This window comes from Parasteatoda tepidariorum, chromosome 10 (genome assembly GCF_982258835.1).
Source record: "Parasteatoda tepidariorum strain Cologne lab strain chromosome 10, Ptep-v5.0, whole genome shotgun sequence".
Lineage (NCBI taxonomy): Eukaryota > Metazoa > Arthropoda > Arachnida > Araneae > Theridiidae > Parasteatoda > Parasteatoda tepidariorum.
Genome location: NC_141764.1, coordinates 87,276,868 through 87,296,466, shown reverse-complemented (window position 1 = coordinate 87,296,466; position 19,599 = coordinate 87,276,868). Strand labels below are relative to the sequence as shown.

At 27.6% G+C, this 19,599-nt stretch overlaps 2 protein-coding genes across 11 annotated transcripts in view; one reads left to right on the top strand and one right to left on the bottom strand.

Moving 5' to 3' along the window:
* The first annotated feature begins 106 nt into the window (after positions 1-106).
* On the top strand, positions 107-14,907 carry LOC107449904 (nicolin-1). 2 transcript variants are annotated; one of them, XR_006225304.3, is made up of 8 exons: positions 107-392; positions 2,285-2,369; positions 6,882-6,988; positions 8,857-8,970; positions 11,938-12,018; positions 13,193-13,297; positions 14,182-14,328; positions 14,572-14,907. XR_006225304.3 is itself a non-coding variant. In XM_043043678.3 (7 exons), exons 1-7 carry the CDS (start codon positions 237-239, stop codon positions 14,605-14,607), a joined length of 684 nt encoding a protein of 227 aa, XP_042899612.2. In that variant the 5' UTR covers positions 107-236; the 3' UTR covers positions 14,608-14,907. The 2 variants fall into 2 exon arrangements, 1 of the variants encoding a protein (XP_042899612.2); XM_043043678.3 differs by lacking the exon at positions 14,182-14,328.
* Positions 14,908-15,962: 1,055 nt separating this feature from the next.
* Positions 15,963-19,599, bottom strand: part of LOC107449895 (uncharacterized) — a 134,918-nt gene continuing 131,281 nt past the window's right edge. For all 9 annotated transcript variants that reach the window (XM_043043680.3, XM_043043685.3, XM_071184241.2 and 6 more), the window contains one exon: positions 15,963-19,544. In XM_043043680.3, the coding sequence (XP_042899614.2) occupies positions 18,668-19,544 (877 nt within the window). In that variant the 3' untranslated portion in view covers positions 15,963-18,667. The remainder of the gene's footprint in view (positions 19,545-19,599) is intronic.

Below are 19,599 nucleotides of genomic sequence, written 5' to 3'. Positions count from 1 at the left end.
GAAATAACGTAACCTGAAATATGTGAATTATTTGCAAGAGATTTTATAAATCATTGCAGTTAATAATAAAAATAAATAAAACTATATCATTGCTTGCGATCACAGGACAACTGGCAACAGTATATTTTTGTTTACGTTTAGTGCTTTTTTTGGTTGAATTGTAGTTTTGGAATCATATTAAATTAATATATTTTGTTTTATAGTCAGAACTTGTTAATATTTATTATTGATAAATCATGTATATAGAATATGCAGCTATGCACCTACCAGATGAGAAAAAGCAGTTAGATTTTAAAGCAAAAGCTCCCGTTTCTATTTTTTTAGATGATGACAGAGCTGATTACAAACCTGGTTGCAGCGTTATGGAAATATCTTTCCCTGAACCTGTTACGGTACTTTTCGTTTTACAATTAATTTTTTGACTTTATACTATGTGATATCTATCATATAACTGAAATCGGATTCAGGGTTGGGCCTAGTTCACCCCAGACATTTTTTTGATTTCCTAGAAATGTCAGTTTTAAATAAGTGAACAGAAAAAAATAATGAATACGTATATATATGTATGCCCACCTTAAAAATATTTTATGGTTAAACTTATATAGACGTAGACGGGTGACAAAATATTTATAAGTAGGTGATTTATCATTAGACTGTCTGGTTAAAAACTCACAATCAAGTATACCACTCTTACTGGAGCAATTTGGTTACAGTGTAGAATAGGGTGCATCTTTCTTTGAGCACTGTAACTTGAAATTTTTACTGAATAACAAATCTTCGGAAATATTCCATTATCCGGTTATTTTTATTGCAATTGCTTATTGGAAATCCTCACTTATAACCCATTTTTCCTGTATTTTGGAAGAATATAATATAATCTAATAAACTTATGTTCTTAAGTTTTATGTTAATTTAAAAAACTGAGAAATAAGTCAGATTTTATAATAATAATAAGAGAAGATTGAAATAATAAGCAAGCAAATGAAAGATTTTATATATACCATTAGAGCTTTATCCAAATACTGTATTTAATCTGAAGGGCACCATCTTCTGCACTCTAACCAACTGTGTGAAAGATTAATTGATAAAAGAGGTAGTATGTAATAAAAAATACATGCAAAAATAGTGAAAATAAAATAAGCAGTTTTATACAAGGACAGGTATCCACTACACAATGACATCAAAAGATCAGTATGCAGATTCTCATGTGCCTCTGTGAATCTAAATCTGCCCTGTGATTTCTTAATTTATTTTATCACAATACAGATATCCTTGGATCTCTTTTTCCTAAATTAAATTTAAATCATCCCTAAGACTTGCAACCAAAGTCACTAAATTTCTTGTAATTTATTCTTCTGTAACTCATTCCCTCTCTATGTATTTTACATTTTATTTTATAACTGAAGTTGAACAGCTGACCCAATTTTTTGGGTTTACAACTACCAATGTTCAATTCCGTAGCCTTGTAATTTTGAACCCAATCCAGAAGACAAGAGAACTCCTGGATTAAGTATTAGGAGACATTTGCTTTCGTGGAGGACTTTTTGATGGAACTAACCCGCATTTGCATTACAAGGAGAGGAGAACCACAAGAATCTCCCACGTCCAACCTGGGGATTCTAACTCATGGTCCGCCTACCTGGGAGGATATTATAAGTCAGCACTGCGGTCGTTGCAAGCCGGATGCGGAATTGTATCGACCAGCCATGGTTGGGATTAGAATCGGGTTCACCTCATTGCAAGGCAAACACACTATGTCCTGAGCCATCACGGCACCCTCTGTCTGTATTATTCCTCTCTATTTATAAATGTTTTTAAAAACCCATCTTTATGTATAAGGGAAAAGTTTTTGATATTTTCATGCACGAATTTTGCATATTTGTAATAATTTATTTTAAGACTTGCTTGGGTTTTAGTTATTTTTAGAGAACTCCAAGTTAAAAAGATTTCATTTGAATTTATACCACGTAAAATACAACTATTACTACCATGGCATGCAGTCAACATAAGAAATTTTTTTTAAACTAACTATATCTATAATATTATAAATGTTTTATGTTATTTGCTTAATGCTATATTCTTGCTATATTATGAAAGTGAAAAATCTCATGATATTTTGTTTTGATTGTTAGTTAAAATGTATGTTTTCTTTTCACTACTAGTCAGTAGTGCCCCATTTGTATTTTGTTTTAATACTAATGTTTATTTTTCTGTGTTTTCTGTGAATATTATATTTTCCTTAAAATTAACCTAATGTATCTCAATGAAGGACTTCTTCTTTTAGATTAGCGAAATTCGATTTCGAAATAATTATACCGCTTTCATATCATTTTCTTGCAAAAAGGTGGCTTCAGAGAAGGATGTCAAAAGTGAGTTGAATTCTTATATTCACATCTTTGTCTGTAAATTCATGAATAATTATGCAATATTTTGCTATTACTGTAAATTATTCCTGTTCAATTAACTAACATATTTAACTAACACATAATAGGAAATAATGAACTAGAGGTGGTAAGCAGTTTTACGTATCTTGTAAGTATAATTAAAAACAAAGGAGGAACTGATGAAGATATACTGAGTTGAATAAACAAAGCAGTTACGCTATTCTTAATAACTTCTGGAAAAACAAAAACATAACAAATTCACCAAAAATTAGAATTTTCAATACTAATAATGTTAAATTTGTCCTACTACCTACAATTTGGAGTGAAAAGGAATATGTGTATGTATTTATTTTACTATGTTTATCTATTATTTTATTAAGATGATCGCATAACTACAGATGAAAAATTTTAAAATGGATGTTTAGTTTAGCATTACAACAAACTCTCTACAATTATAAACACCTACCAGACATAATCAATATATTAATAAACTTCAAATTATTGTGTCAAAGAGAAGATGCACCAATGCACACCTACATTATACCCATTCTCTATATACTGGGAGAGTGGGGAATACCGCTTGTGGTGAATACACTGTATTAAGAGCTTTCCTTTTTTATCCGTGAAGAGCAGCAGGGTTTGACATTGGGATTTGGGCATTCGCTGGCTGACCCTCTACCGCGTAGGAGGCTGAGTTTCATTCCCCTTCGATTGTTAAATGTGTGGTTACAATATTTGGTAGCAGATATGTTTGGAAGAATCTGTGTACATTGTGAGATAAATAACGCATCAACAAATTTAAGTACAGTACAGAACCCGTTATCCGGAAATCAGAAAACCAAAAAATCGGAACGAAATTCGATAAATTTTCCCGCCATTTTTTTAAAAAAATGTTTTTTTTCCTCATAAGATTTTAGAATTTTCCTTTCTTTTTTGAAAGATATTTACCTTACCATCATGTTGGAAATAATCAATAGTGTATTACTTCATCGTTTTTTCTTCTTTTTAAGATTATTTCCAAATAATTCTTTTTTTTTAGTTGGGTTTAACAATAAAAAAACGGCTTTTTGTAGTGATTAAGAAAACCGGAAAAATCAGTTATCGGGAATAGCGATGCTCCCGATCGTTCCGGATAATCGGTACCCTACTGTATATGCATAGTAATTCTGAGTGTTAATCACCTGATTAACACTGATGATATTAATGCATCAATTTAAGTAATTGATTATGTTTTATGTCTTTGATCGAATGATGGTAAATTATAACGACAGGTGAGATTGTCATATGTTAATCAAGTTGTTATAAATCTGAATGTAAGTAATTATTTAATATTTTGTCTCATTATTTCAATGTTCTTTTTGTTTAACCGTATTTTATTTTTCAAATTAATCTTTTTCTCTAGAGCAGGAGTCGCCAAACTTTTTTGATCATCGACCCCTATATAATTTTTCGAAATCTCCATCGACCCCCACAAAAGTAATTTTCTATTAATTAAAATAAAACTCTATTAGATACTGTGTTTGTACATTCATTTTATGATTTTAAACATTTATTAAAGTAATAGTACATTGTGTAACAATAGTTTTATAAAAAATATATTAATATTGAAATTTAAATACCTTATTATTAAATAATAAGTAATTATGTATAAGTAGATATAGTGAGTAAAGTAACTAAAGGTTTACTGCTTCTTGTTCAATGAAATGGGTGTGCCTAGTGTTTTTTTGCAAGGTTCGCTTTATTGGGTTCAAAATTGGTCAATTTTAATTTTCATCAAAATTGGTCACTTTTGTGATTTTTGTAAAAAAATACAAAGTGTGCTATAGTTATGTCGCGTACTGTACTAATCCATATTATTAATTCTTACCTTCTTTTTTGTGCATTGGTAATTAAAATTTATATCTAAACCAAACGAATGGTTTTATCGAAACAATAACTAATTATCCAAAGCTATAAAAGTTTTAATAATGACACTGCAAATATTCAACACAGTTTGCAAAGATAGCTGAAACTGCGTATGATATTTGCGTTTGTAACGTCAATGCTCGCCACACGTGACATTTGGACAAGCGCACATATGCATATGACTTATAAATTACGCTGAGTTCGTGCCACTTCGCGGTGGTACGTAAATACTTGTTTCACCCCAATTAATATAAATTTATTAATTTATGTGTTATAAAGAAACTGATATTGAGTCAATTATAAAAAGAAATTTGCAAATTTTACATACTTAATTAGGTATGTGTGATTTGCTTACGGAGAACTGTTTTTTTTTTTGACCCATAATTGACCCTTCCGATTCAGATCGACCCCCATTCGCCCCCCTGTCTCAGATCGCCCCCCGCTTTTGTTAAATATACCCCTGGGGGTCTATATAGACCACTTTGGCGACCTCTGCTCTAGAGAATCCTGAAAATTAACTGCTATACTTTCTTTGTTTGAATCAAATCTAGTGTGTGTTTTAATCATGGTAAATTATCTTACTTTCATCTACTCCTTGGAGTGTTGCATATTTCTGTGTTTGAAATATAATTTTGATTAAGTTTAGCAAGGGATAATGCTGCTAGCATGAATGCTTTGTTCAAAGAAAACTAATGATTTGAAGGAATTGATTAAATCAATATTCTAAATTGTTTTACAGCATGTATTATAAAGCTAAGCTAATATTATTTAACACTTGTACATCAATATTAGTGAATGTATTACTTGTACTTCTTGAAAGATAAAATATTTATGGTTAACTTGCAGTTTGGTCTAGTCAGTAATATGACGACGCAAGTATGTCACACATAGTACAGTGTAACGTCCCATATCCGGACGTCCCTTTCCCGGAAGGGTCGATTTCCCGGACACTTTTTAACAATCAAAATAAACAAACATCTCTCCATCTTCCCCTTTCCTAAAAAAAAAAAAGATCTTTTGACACATTTTCTCTTTTTCTAAATTGCACTGAACCTCTGATTTATGCATCGAACCCATAAATCACCTGAAAGGGGAAGTGAAGATCTACCAAGACCATTGAGTGACCGTTAGTGACGCTCTTCCCTTGGAATGTAGGAAAAAGAGGGAGATTTGTTTTCAAAAGACCGCAACTGAGTCCCCTCCCCCCTCCTTTCCCATGCAGGTGGCTAGAAAAAGAGGCATTTCCTGGAACCTTTTTATTGAAAGAAGAAATACTGTGGAAAAGGGTAAACGGGGCAAGCGTTAAGGTGGGGGGGGGGAGTCAGAATGGAAAATTTGAATAGGTCTAAAAGGATACATGTCCTTGAGAAACAAAACATTCGTTCTTCTCCATACCATGTAATATTTAGGAGGCGGGGGGGAAAGGGGGTAACATTCTTTTTTTAGTCAAAAAAAAAGTCTTTCAGTAAAAAAAAAATAATATAGAGAACCCGATCAGCGTGTCCCGCCTTTATGCTTGATTGATAGCCAACGATTGGAAAGAAAACAATAATTTGTTACTTCCCCACCCTCAACTTAAATGATCTCCTCTTTACACTTATTTTCTTTTACAAATAAGGAGGAAATGAATTTTTCTCCTCCATCTACCCACCTTAATGAATGACGGGAATTTCCCTTTCTTTCTTGAATCATTCTAGTTAAAAATGGCGGATTATTATTTTCATATGTCAATTTTTTTTAGTTTTATATATTTTAAGCAATAATATTTTTTTTCTAATATTTCATATTTTATTGATTAGATATTCTAATACTAAAACATTATTCCCCTTAAAAATAATGTTTATTTATTTTTTGCTTCTTAGATTTAGATCATTTTAAGTTTTGTTCCAGAATTTCCCCTTCCTGCTTGAATCGTTCTAGTTCAAAATAGCGGATTAATATTTTCGTAACTTAAATTTTTTTAGTTTACCATATTTTCAGCAATAATATTTTTTTTCTAATATTTTATATTTGATTGATTAGATATTTTAATGCTAAAACATTATTTCCCTTAAAAATAGTGTTTATTTATTTTTTGCTTCTTAGATTCAGATCGTTTTTTAAATCATTTTAAGCTTTGTTTACCTTGGGGGTGCATTATACGGAAAAATCTATTATACGGACTTCTGGAAGTCCCACCGATTCCGGATACGCGACTTTACACTGTAATAGGCATTAAGACAAAGTTTTCTATATTTTTCTTGAGCTTAAATATTACTTTAGAAAATTACAATATCAAGCCTATCAAGATAAATTATGCAAAAATTATAATTATGCAAAATGAGTAATTTCATACTGTTAAATATTATAATATAGTCTAATAGGAACAATATTTCATTTATGCAAACTATATAAAAATGAATTTTTTAAGCATTTTACACAGATGTTGTCCTCAGTTCAGCATTTTATAAATTGTAATAATATAGATGTTAAAATTTGTCGTAAAGTTAAACAGCAAATTTACTATAATAAGGAATTTAAGCAGCATAATGTTTAGTTAACAGCAGTTGTCACTCACATCTGTAATTTTAAAAAATATTTATTTTATCTTAGATAGAGACATCCTTCCTTGGCAGGCATCTATTCGTCGTTTTATTTTAATGCAAGAACCTGAAAGTGAGAGAAGCTCACAAGATATATTTTCAATCTCTGCTAAAGATGTAAGTTTTACTTATTTATTTCAAATTGACTTCATTATTTTTATCACTTAGAATATTTTTGCTTTTTAACTGGTCAAGCATATTATTTTGAGTAAGTTTATGCAAAAATTTCTCAATTCTTGTTGAATAACTAAAGGAAAAACAGGAAGGGAAAGAGAACAGAAAGGAAATTTCTTTTTACACTAAAAATAATCATTCATTTAAATAAAATACATTTATAATAGGACTGAAGTTTTATTTATTTTTATTATTATTTATAAGTGTTACTAATGATAAGCATAAACTGTATTCCGAGCATCAAATCTCATTTCCCTTAAGTATCTTTTTATAGTTTTTTGTTTTGCAATTATCACAAACTTAGTTTGTTTTTTTTTTTAAATTTTTAAAGTGAATTCTCTAATCATATTTAACCGTAGCAATTTTAAATTTTATTATTTCAGTGTTTTTCAAGTATCATTCCTAGCTCAAAATTATATGAGGATTTAAAACTAATTCATTCTAAACTGCATAACTTGCACAGCTGCCAAATTGTACTGTTGTTGAAAAGCATTTTACTAAGTGGTATTATAATAATACATAAAGTATTAAGACTTTTCTAAATGTTAAGCTATCTTGCCAACGCTTGAATGCATAATTGTCTAACTAATTTATATTACATATATATACTTGAATTATTAGTTTGTCATGTGACCAGAAAAAAATTTCAGATTTCATTTTTAAAATTTTATGTATAAATGTTGCTTTTTATATGGGTGTCAACTTGTCTGGGAAATAAAACCGACTTGTGCCAAATCCTAACCACATTGCCACAATCATGCTTTTGGCCTGAAGTTATGGTGCTTAACCTCCATGTTCCCACAACTGTTGTAGGATATGAAGAAAATAAATTTCATGGACCATACAAGTTGGCAACAATAGGCTTGTATTATGCCATATGTATAAGATTTGGGTGATTTTTTCTGAACTGTTAACTTAATTTAAAATATATTCCAGAATAATGTATCTAAAATATTATAAAATAAGTTTATAAATTGGCTGAAAATAGCCTATATTAAAAGTGAAATTTTCCCTTGACAGCCGATTTTCACATTATTTTAATAATAGTTTTTACTATAAAATTATTTATTTTTTTTTAAAAAAAAGTTTAAACTGTTTATATATTTTTGTTTGAAAAAGTTATGCTGCCAACTATTTGCTACCCACACTGTGTTAATTAAAAATTAACGTTATATTTTTTTCTTCAATTCATTTCACTAATTAGGGGTATGTATCATTTTGTGATATCTGATGTGTAAATCATGAAACATGCGAAATTTTTATTTCATAAAAAATATTTTTAAATCCCTGGATTATTATTGATCAAATGTAATGTGTTTAGTACTGAATAATTTGGCTATTTTCTTGGTCATTAATTGTAGAATAACTTAAAAATAAAATAAAGAGAATATTGGACATGATGTTAAGAGTTTTATGTTAGTGTTTTGCCATAAATACAGCTGGGTTTTTTTAGTGTTAAACACCAAATGTTTAAACACTGAGGAAAAATATATGTATGGTATGATATGCACCAGCAGAGAAGGGTTGTGTTTTGAAAAAAATTATATGCTGAATTTCATTATCGTTTAGAGTTTAAACATTGAGGAAAGTTCTTGTTCAGAGACTATAATATGTCCATTTTTGTATTTTATTTTGTGCTTTATTCACATTATTTTTGTTTTATTCTATGTAGTACAAAGTATATCCTCTTCTTTTTGACCTTTTGTTTTATTATGAAGCTGTTTTAAAAATTTTTATATATTATAAGTGTATTTGTGTATGTAGAGTGTGAAAATGTTATAAAATCTTTCCTCCTTTATGTTTTGTTTTAGAGTGGTGTGACTTTAAATAGTGTGGTGAACTTAAGAATTATTTTGAAACAGCCTTCATATAGATGGAAAAGATTTGGAATCGAAGAATTAACATTCTTTGGAGAACTTACAAAGGTGATGGTTCTATTATGTAAATTTTATTTTTTAAACCAATATTGCTAAGTTAAGTTATTCAATTTTTTCAAATTATTATATATTTGAAATGTTCAAGACAGGGTTGTCAAGTTTTTGATGAGCTTTTTCTATGTTTACCTTGCAAGTTTTTACCATGGTTTTTAACATCATGTCCAAATCCCAAGTCTTTTGCTGACATTGTATTTTCATTTTATTTTAACTAATTAAAGTTTAAATGAAAAGTGTATCTTAAATGGCGTATTTTTTAAGAAGAGTTATAAAAGATATTTGACAAAAAAAAATTACTTCAGATAGTTCACAAAAATTTGATAACATATTTTTCTAACGTGATTATATCAGAATTTCATATATCTTAAGTAAAATGTATTGTATACTTTTATAGGTTTTATTTCATTAAACATATTCTATTATTAATTTTAAATATCAAAGCAATTACACTCTAAAAATTCTGTTTCAATGACTTTTATTTTTATATTAAGAATGAGAGGTTTGTGTCTCAAATTATTTAGCCCTTGAATTCTTTGGTAAAATCTTTTCTGTGAGAAAAAAACAAAAGAAACAAATTAAAATAATCGAAACCATCTCATCATTTGCTTTCAATCTTCAACACTGAAATGATGTTTCATAGTACAGTCGTCCCCACTATATCGCATATCGGATAACCCGCTTATATGAATAAAATTTAATGGAATCAAATCATTTTATATGAAACCAATGTTAAACTTCCCCGTTTAAAGGATATTTGTAGTTTCTTATCTCTGCCTAATTGCATGTGGTACTCACGTAAGTGGTACTGTAATGAAAAAAAAATTGTCTATTTTTGAGAAATTTTAAAATGGAATTTCTGTTTTTCAGTTAAGATAAAGATATAATAGGTGGTATGTTCATTAGTTGATCTAAATAGGTGTTAGAAAAAATTTGTTAAATCTTGCTGGTATTTATACATTGAAGTAAACGAAGGGGTTTTTACCCCTCTTTGATTTACATCACACACACACATAATTTAGAATGTAAAAAAAGGTACCAAGTGTTTTGTGGGCAAGACTTTTGGTCCCCTCCTGTTGCCCTATTAGCTTTGATAAGAAAAAGTTTCAAAAACCTAACGCAGTGTACAATATGTCTTTCTCTTAAGTAAAATAAGCATTGTTTTATCCAGTGAATATTTTTGAGTTGGTTGCAAGCTGAGCGCAAGAAGGAATGATGTGAATTAATCGAGAAAAAAAAGCAATGAATCTTGGAAACAAAAAATCCCAAACTAAAATAGCACATTAATTTGGAATTTCTCAAGTTTCAAAGATTAGAAAAAAATGAATAAGTAAATTTAAAAAAAATTCTGATTGTATTTGAAATGAATATGCAAGTCGTGAAAATCTTAGTAGGAACTAAAATGGAAAATTTTATTCTGATAAATTGACGAATTATACGGGTATAAAAACAGTCTTTCATAGACTTTTTCGGAAAGGATCAAATAATATTTTAGTACTTATATTATACTTTTCACTAACAATGATTTATTTTCATGTAACTTAAAGTGACATTTGTATTTTATGATACTAACACAGACAGTTTTAATTATAATTGTTCATTGGTCATAAAACTGAGTTTATTTAATCAAAGCGCTATACTATGCATTAAATACCATTAAAAAGTAAAAGGCTGGAATCGATGGTATTCCTTTAAGCGGGGTTGACTGTATAACTATTTGGCTATCTATACTTTTAATGTTTTGCAAGTAACATTTTTAATCAAATGAAGTCGGTAGACTGCCAGTTCTGGTAAGTGTATAAGTATTCATAGTTGGTGAATGTTATAAACGAAATATTTAATTCTAAGAAATATTTATGTAGCAACCATATTTACCTTAGCTATGCATGAAATGCAGTAAAAACATTAATTAATAATATCAGTGATCAATCGTTTTCTAAACATCATGTTAAGTTACAAGAGTATATTGAAATTAAAATGTATTTTTTAGCAATGAGGTGTAACTATAAATAATAATTTGTTTATTCATAATTGTTATAATCCAATTATTTAGCTCTAAGAAACATTTATGTAGCAACCATATTTACCTTAGCTGTGCATGAAATGCAATAAAAACAATTATTTATAATATCAGTGATGTTCAATTGTTTTCTGAATATCATTTTAAGTTACAAGAGAATAATTCTATTGAAATTAAAATGTATTTTTTAGTAATGTGGCATGGTAACTATTAAATGATAATTTGCTTATTCATGTTTTTAATTTTCAATAATTTAGACAATAATATTGAGTTTAGGATCCGTGCATGAACAGACAGAAGTAAATCACTGCTGTGTAGTGTGACACATTATTTAAAATGCATTAATTAACTTTTTGTATACTTTGTGTGCCTTATACATATGTAATTATATTCATTTTTATAACAAAAGGGTTTGAAAAGTTTAAGAGCGAAATTAAGTTTAATTTTATAAAAGTTTTGCTAATTTTTAAGTTCAAGCATTCACTCTATATTTTGTTTGAATAGTAGAATAATTAATGCGACCTCATATAAAAATTTTAATTTATTTCATTTTGATGGTTTACACTTTCGACAGGTTAAACTTTTAAATGTAATATTAGAAATTGCTTTTATGATTTCAAAAATAATTTTATTTTGCTTTCTAATTTATTTATGTATTTTATAAAGATTTTTTTATTATGTTTTAAATCCTAAATGCTATTTAAATATTTAAGCTAAACTATTTTTATTTAATACGATGGAAAATTGCTATTTTAATGTTATTATTTATGGGTGTGCTCTAATTTGAAATATTATTTTTAAGTACCTATGTATATAGCTGACACATGCTTAGATTGATTTAACAAATACTTTTAAATCTATGCATGTGTCTAAAATGTTAGCATTTATGCATGTAAGGAATAATATTTTGTGTAATTTCTTAATTTGCAATTTAAATTTAGGATTCAAAGCAAACTGTAGTATCATATCCTCTGTCTGCTGGTTCTAGAAGATCAGAATGTAAAAATAGCACCACAGAAATTGTAAGTTTTTTGTATTTATTATTTTTTTCAAATAACTTGCCAAAAAATGTAAATTATTGTTTTTTTATTCCATGACCTTATTTTGAAGAAAACATTTTGCTTTTCATTGTTTCAATCATTCTGTTACCGAAAATAACATAATTGTGACAGCTAAAATAAGTGAATAAAAACGGATAAATTTTACAGAGAACTCTTGCAGTTAGTAAATTAAGTGCGATTTCCAGGCAAAAAAGGTTGTCATTTGAGCTATGTATAAAAGAGATATTTAATTGAACAAGTTTCTCCTGATTCAAGTAAGAGTCCATTTCAATTGTAATATCCTTCTTCATAATGGCTAATGTTTCATATAGTTGATTTAAGAATTGTCCTTTTTAGGTTTGTTTGAAATTAATACTGTTCAGACAATTATGAGTGCGAAAAATCTTCTTCCTAAATTATTTTTCAGATTGCAGTTAAATAAAATCATGTGCATTCTATAGTTAAAAAATCAACTGAATATTATTGTTTACTTTAAAGTATAATTCTATTTTATTTCATAGCATTCTGCTCATTGTAGCTGCTTTGTAGGTGAATAACTCAGCATTACAAACTGAATTTTATAATTGTACGGTGCTAGTATTGAGAAGTTTTTACTTGATGTTAAAATAATGTATTTTGTAGGATATTGTAGAGAGGGGAGGGAGACTAAAATAATGCTTATTTCTAAAGTTTTCTTATTTTTTTAATGTATAAATTTAGCATAAATTAAAATTGTCTGCCTTCTTTTTTAACGAAAAATAGTACTAAGTCAGAATATGAAATTTTGATGGTGCTTTATTATAGAAAAATATTTATTTTAGTAGATGGAACCTGTTATTTATGTTTTTTTATTTATATAAACTTAAAATAACTATACTAAATTGAAATTAGCAATAAACGCTTTATAATGATCTAATTTAAAATAGTTTAAAATAATTGTATTTATTTTGCATAATTTTCTCACTTATAAATTACAATAACTATAAATTTAAGTTTAATGTGTTACTTTTGCTTATATAAAAAATAAATTTCATTATTTATTTTGACTATTGTAATTTTTATTAAAATTCAATTTAAAACACATCCTAAATATAAATTTTTTTTTCAATAAGCTAATTTGTAAGTAAGCTAATTAACTAAATTTTGTTGTTTTTAGAATAAAAATGACAGTATGGAAAGCCCAAGGACTAAATACATACTTGCAATATCTGATGTAATGAAAGATAAACAAGCAACAGGTTGTGACGTTGGCAGATTTGAAGTAAATATTTCCATAATAAAAAACTATGCATTATTTTTACATATCATAATAAATTTATTCTTATATCCATAAACTTTCTATCCATAAATGTGGTTAAATTAAGAATTTAATAAATGTTAAATATAATATATCAATCAATAATAAAATAGTTGAAACTTCTAATATAAAAAATGTTTAAGATTTCAAAACTACAGACAGCCGTTATGCAACCTAATGTGGCGAAGTTAGTTGATAAGTTTTGTATTTTGTTATTTACAATTTTGTACACTTTAACTTGCAAACATATTGCTTAAATATACTTTTGATTTTATAAATATATATTAAGGCAGTAACATGAATTATAAAAGTTATGTAAATATAGCGGATTGTTACATAAATAAAGCTAGTCTTATGTAGATTTTCCATTGTACATTACTATGGAGCAAAAAGTGTTCAAAACTGCAGCATGCATCACAGAATATTTAAAATCCCCATTGAACAATTTATGTTTGGTGTAGAACTTTTTACAATTTATTATTGTCTTGAAAAATACTATTTGCTGTTAACAATATTTTTACATAAAACTATCTAACACAGTGAGAGACCAGAAAAAAAGAGATTAACAATTGAATTTTTAAAATTAGTCATTCTGCCTCATGTTTGCCTTAACATCTTTTGCCTAAATAGCTTGAAAAAAATTTTTTGCTTATATATTTGTTCTTTTTTTATTATGTTCGCCTGTTTTTAGTTTGCTATTTTTCATATTTTGAAAATTATTACATAATCTAGAAAAATATTTAAAAATGCATGTTATTTTTATTTGCAATTTGTTATTTATATTATTTTTCTTTCATATGCTGGCATGTTTTGCTTTATGTTTTTAGTTTGCCCTTTTCTCTTTTCAGTCTTGAAAAAATTGCTTTATGTTTTATATATCTCTTTATTCAACAAAACTGGAGAGAATGGCTTGCTAAAAGGTTATGTAGTTATTATCAGGCATGATATTACCACCTGTGTTTGGAAAATTGTTTAACGTGAGGTTTTAGCACAAAGTTAGTATCTTTTTTTTATTATTAACGAGTAATACCAGAAATTATCTGATTAAAGTCTTCATTTAATTAATTTATAGTATTTAGTTTAGATTATAATCAAATTCTTAATAGTTACTAGGTTTATTTATTTTTATGGTTGGCTTTAGTAATTCTTGTTGCTTCAATGTACTTTTCTCACACAGTTTTAAGATTAATATCAAATTGAAAGTGTGTTTGTTATTTAACATTCATATTTTATTTTAGGTTGAGGGGTCCTATGACATAGGTCATCTGGTGTGAAATATTTTTATTTCAAAGAAATACTTGATAAATTACATTGTTATGTATTATACTTTAGTTTGTATCTTTGATGAAATTATTTATTTGTAAATATTTTTGCACTTTAGCCATAATGTTTTAAGCTCTAGAAGTGTTAACAATAGAAACTTCTATATTGTTTATTTATTAAAATATTTTTAGAATCTGTTACATTACTTATTCTTCCTCCTTTTTTTTTCAAATGAAAATTAAATAATAAATACTGATTATGTAATTGCTAAAAAATTAATATGCTTAGTGCTAAATAAAAATGTGTGTTTACATATGACTAATCCATTTCAGTTAATTAGGTTTTTACATTAGACTAATAACTTTTTACATTAAAAAAATACAACCTAAGTTACAATCTCTTAAGAGTACCTAAGGGTTATCTTTCTAAGATTCTAAAAAAAGTTTTACAACCAAAAGAAAACATTATAAAAGATAAAGAAAATTTTGTAATGTTATAGACATTATAATCTATGATCAAGTTATATTTATTTTTAGATTAATGATTAGAAAAACTTACATAAACTAATTTTATGACTGAACTAAATAATCTAAATGAATAAGTTTAACATTTATAACTTTAAGTTGACAAAAAAAAATATTTAAGCAGTTTTTTTCATTATAACTTAAATTAACTTAATTGTATTGAAACAATAAATTTATTTTACTACATCATTTACTATAATAGCTGTTTATAGTTTTTAGCTTCTAAAATTTTATAAGCAAATATTTTTTTAAATACTTTCATGTTTATCAAAAAAAATAATTTAAATAAAAAAGAAATACAACAAGTTTTAGATAGATCATTTTAATGTAGATAAATAATCTATTATTATTTTAAAAAACTTAAGATTTTAAAATTAAAATTTACTTCAAATTAAATATTTTATGTATAAAAAATTTAAATTCTTAACACTGTTCTGCTGTTGCATACAAACGTGAGCTTAACTTTAATGCATTTAACTTTAATGCTTTAATTATTTTGCTATAAATCTATTAGAAACATGTGTCTAACAATAATTAAATAATTTTAACATTTTTTTTTTTTTTTTTTTGTATGTTCAAGCTCTCTATGAAGTTTTAAGTGCTTCATAAAATATTAGCTTAGTTTAAGTAAGTTTCATAAAGCAATTTCAGTTTTAAATATTTTTTAATACCTCTAGTTTTTTTTTGAGCGATTGCAATTTTGTTATTGTCTTAAATATAGTTCAATAAATTAAAATATGATTGATTATTATCAAAAAAAATTTGTTTTTACTATTTTGTCAGAATCTAGTTAAATTTAGTGTGTTATTTATGTACAAAATAAATAGAGTATCACATAAAATCAAAAATAGATAAAAGACAGTAAGATTTAATTTGCCAACAAGCAGAAATGTTACATTTTTTTTAAATGCAGTGATATAAATAGCTTCGATGCTGGAATGATGCTTTAAAGTGCATGAGGTAAAATCTCAACATGAATACTATAAATTAAAATGACCATTTTATATTTTCAGTTGCCTTGAAACATTTTAAAAGTATTGCTAGCTTAAGCTTAAAGTTACTTCATTTTTACGAATATCAACCTTTTCAAGTTTAATTATACTCTGTGTACTCTTTAATTATACAGGTATCTGTATGAAATATGTTACATATCTTAAAGATGATTTAAAAAATGAAAGAAGCATGCATAAAAACGCATGGTTTTTTACTTTGAAAACCAGGCCTTTCAACAAATTTTAAAATTTGTTATAGCATTATTAGTTTGTAAACAGATAGTGCTAATAACTATAAAATAATTTTTTCTGCTGTATGTTAAGGCCATTTCAACTGATTTACAAGATCATCAGTTTATTGATGGTTATTATTTTGAAAACATTAATTCATAGCTGTCCCAGTAAGCAGTGCCATAAAATAACGAACTTATAAATGAAAAAAAAGTTGATATACTATTCTGGCAATTTTGAAGCTATAAAATGGTCAATACAATAAATACTTATGAAAATATTTGTTCTTCCTTTAAAAAATAAATACGTCTGAAAATGTCACAGTACAAAAAGCAATACAATAGGAAGACAGTTTTATATACAAACATATAAAATGCACATTATAGTATAGAAAATATACAAGTATCCTTTCACCATGTATTCTACAAAAGCAAAAATTGGTCGGAAATTTTTATTAACCAAACACATTGTTTTTTGATTTTAGCTTCATACTAATCTCTAAGAGAAAGTTTGTAAATCTCACTTTTCTCTTTCTCAACATAATGGAATGGCTTAGTGCACCTGGCTTATAAAATTGAGGCACTTTTAAAATGGTTATGAAATAAAATATAGTTCTATTCAATACAAAAATATCAAGCTTTACAAAATCAGGTGGTAGCCTAACACCAAATGCCTCTTGTACAAATTTATATATATTCAATTTAAAAAATATATTAGATATTGGCTAAGTTTGAAAAATATTTATGTAAATAAAAATTTTATTAATGGTCATTGGATTAGAAACTCAGTTTGAAAATTAAAAATATATTGTTAATATAATTTTAAAATGGGAACGAAAGATTTTAAACTTGACATTGAAGATAGTGCAGTGCAACAAGTAAAATTATAATTGTATAAAATTACAACTAAGCTCTATTGAAATGAAGTGTATCTTGACGGCTTCTAATGTTTATAATGTGTTTTATTGTTACGTAGATATTATGATATTTGTAATGAATCGGTTAATCATTTTCCATTTTGTAAAGGAAGGGATTATACAAAAATACTTACTGGTAATTTTGATCATTTTTATGATTTTACTTCGCTAGAAATATATATATATAAATAGTTGTCAGCCAAATACCAGTAAACAAGCATGATTTCCTGGTCTAATTTTGAAACAAAATTTTACATTGCATACTGAGCTCTACAATTAACACTCATTCATAGAAGATTAATATTTGGTTCATGTGAAGTTTTGATTGGATTCCACATTCTTCCTATTACTATTGCTAAAAAAATAAATATTAATTTTTTAGTAACGAAAAAAGAGGATGCTTAAAATACCAACCACATAGCATTAGTGTTGGGAAGCAAGTTTTATATTTTATAAAAATAAACAAAAAAATTTAATGATTTAAAATTTTGATGTAATTGATGAAATAATAAGTTGTGAGAATTGTAAATAATGTGTTTCATAAATAGCTGTAACATTAAATTTCTAGCTATTGCAATAGACAACGATGCATGTTTTTTTTTTCTTTCATTTTGTGACGTAGCACTATTAACCAACCTAATAGCCAAAGCATAAATATTAGCCTCAATCTTTTTTAACATTAAAAAGAGTCTACTTTCCATTCCGGGTTAAGAATCAAGATTTTTTCCTTCAAAGATGAACAAACAGCATTCGCAATGTAATAGTACCAGTTAAACGTCTTTCCAGTTACAAGGAATGAAGTAAAAGTTTACATCGAAAAGAAAAAAATCAAAGGCTCACTCCTTGATCATGCACTGTAACATTTTGACAAAAGAATAGACACAGGTAAATTAGTTAAATCGAAATATGTGTTTTTAAATCCACATATAGAAGTACAATCTTTAAGACAATTGTCAAATTTTTTTATAAAATAAATTAATATAATTTTGCATACAAGTTTACTAAATTAAAAAAGAGAATTTAATTCACTTGAACAATTTTAAAGACATATTTTTATTAAATTTATTATTTATATTCAGTGAAATCTGTTAAGTTAACCTTCAGAAAAACGATTACCTAAGTTGATCTTAATCAAATACCAAACTGGAAATAACAAATTCCCCTTTTATTATAAGTTGATCCACTAGTGGTTCAACAAACACAGGTTTCACTGTTACTAAAATTCTTTTATGTATCCTAAAAGCTTGTTCTTTTTTTAGGCAAAAATTATTCCATTTTAAGCTATGGAAGGAAATAATAGAGATATACAAATTTCATGTCAACACTAAGCACTATTTTCATGTTTCCAACTTTTGCAATAAAGATTTCAAGAAATATTTTCTAGCCAAAAATCGGTATAAAAATGTACTCAACAATGCTGAACTCGACTTAACATATTTTTCATGACAGGCTTAATTTTTTGGGATTTATTCTTTTTTTGTAGCATAGTTTTATTGCTGCTCCCATTAAAACCATTGTGAGGTTCGTGTTCCTTGGCCTTCTGCCTTTCCTGTATTTTTTGCCTTAGGGTCAAAAGTGTAGCTAAACTGGCACCTGTACCTTGCCGGACATGTTTTCCAGTCAGAGCTCGACAAGGTCTTTTTCTCTGAGAATCTGGTTGCATGTCATCTTCAACTGAGCTTGGCGACATAGGAGGAGGCAAGCGAACACCAGGAGAATGCTGCTCTCGTAATCTCTGCACTAACTGTTGATAATAGTCGTACACATGTACTAGATAAGCTGGTGGAGTATGTTGCTGTAGCTGCCTTCTCAGAAGTACTTCGGAATGGGGATAGTATTCTTCAGGTGGTGGGTCTGGCGAAATTGCTCTTCTTTTCGGAGATAATGGGCGATCCAAGTAGGATTCTCTTGGTGATGACGTCCTATCGTCATAAAATCTCCTGGGTGGGGATACTGGATCGTCGTATATTCTTTTTGGAGAAACACAGCGGTCACCATAAACAGGAACAAATGATTTTCTTTTCTTGGCACCTCCTGTGACAGGGGAGTTAGCGCGATAACTTTCATACGTCCGATGATAGCTGTTGGCTATCGAATTAGAGTTCGAATCCGAATCAAATAAATGTCCTGAAGATCGTTGTATGAAGTAAGATTTAGGTTTGATAGGTGATCGAGATTTGACAGGTGCTGGCTTGATGATTGTGAAATTGGGGCAGCTAGATGAACGTGGAGGGCGTTTGATGTTCAGGGCACTTTTGCCATTATCGGATGTTGCATCAACCGATCTGAAAAATTAATTTATTAATAACTAGAACAGTATCCTACTTTTAATTAATAATA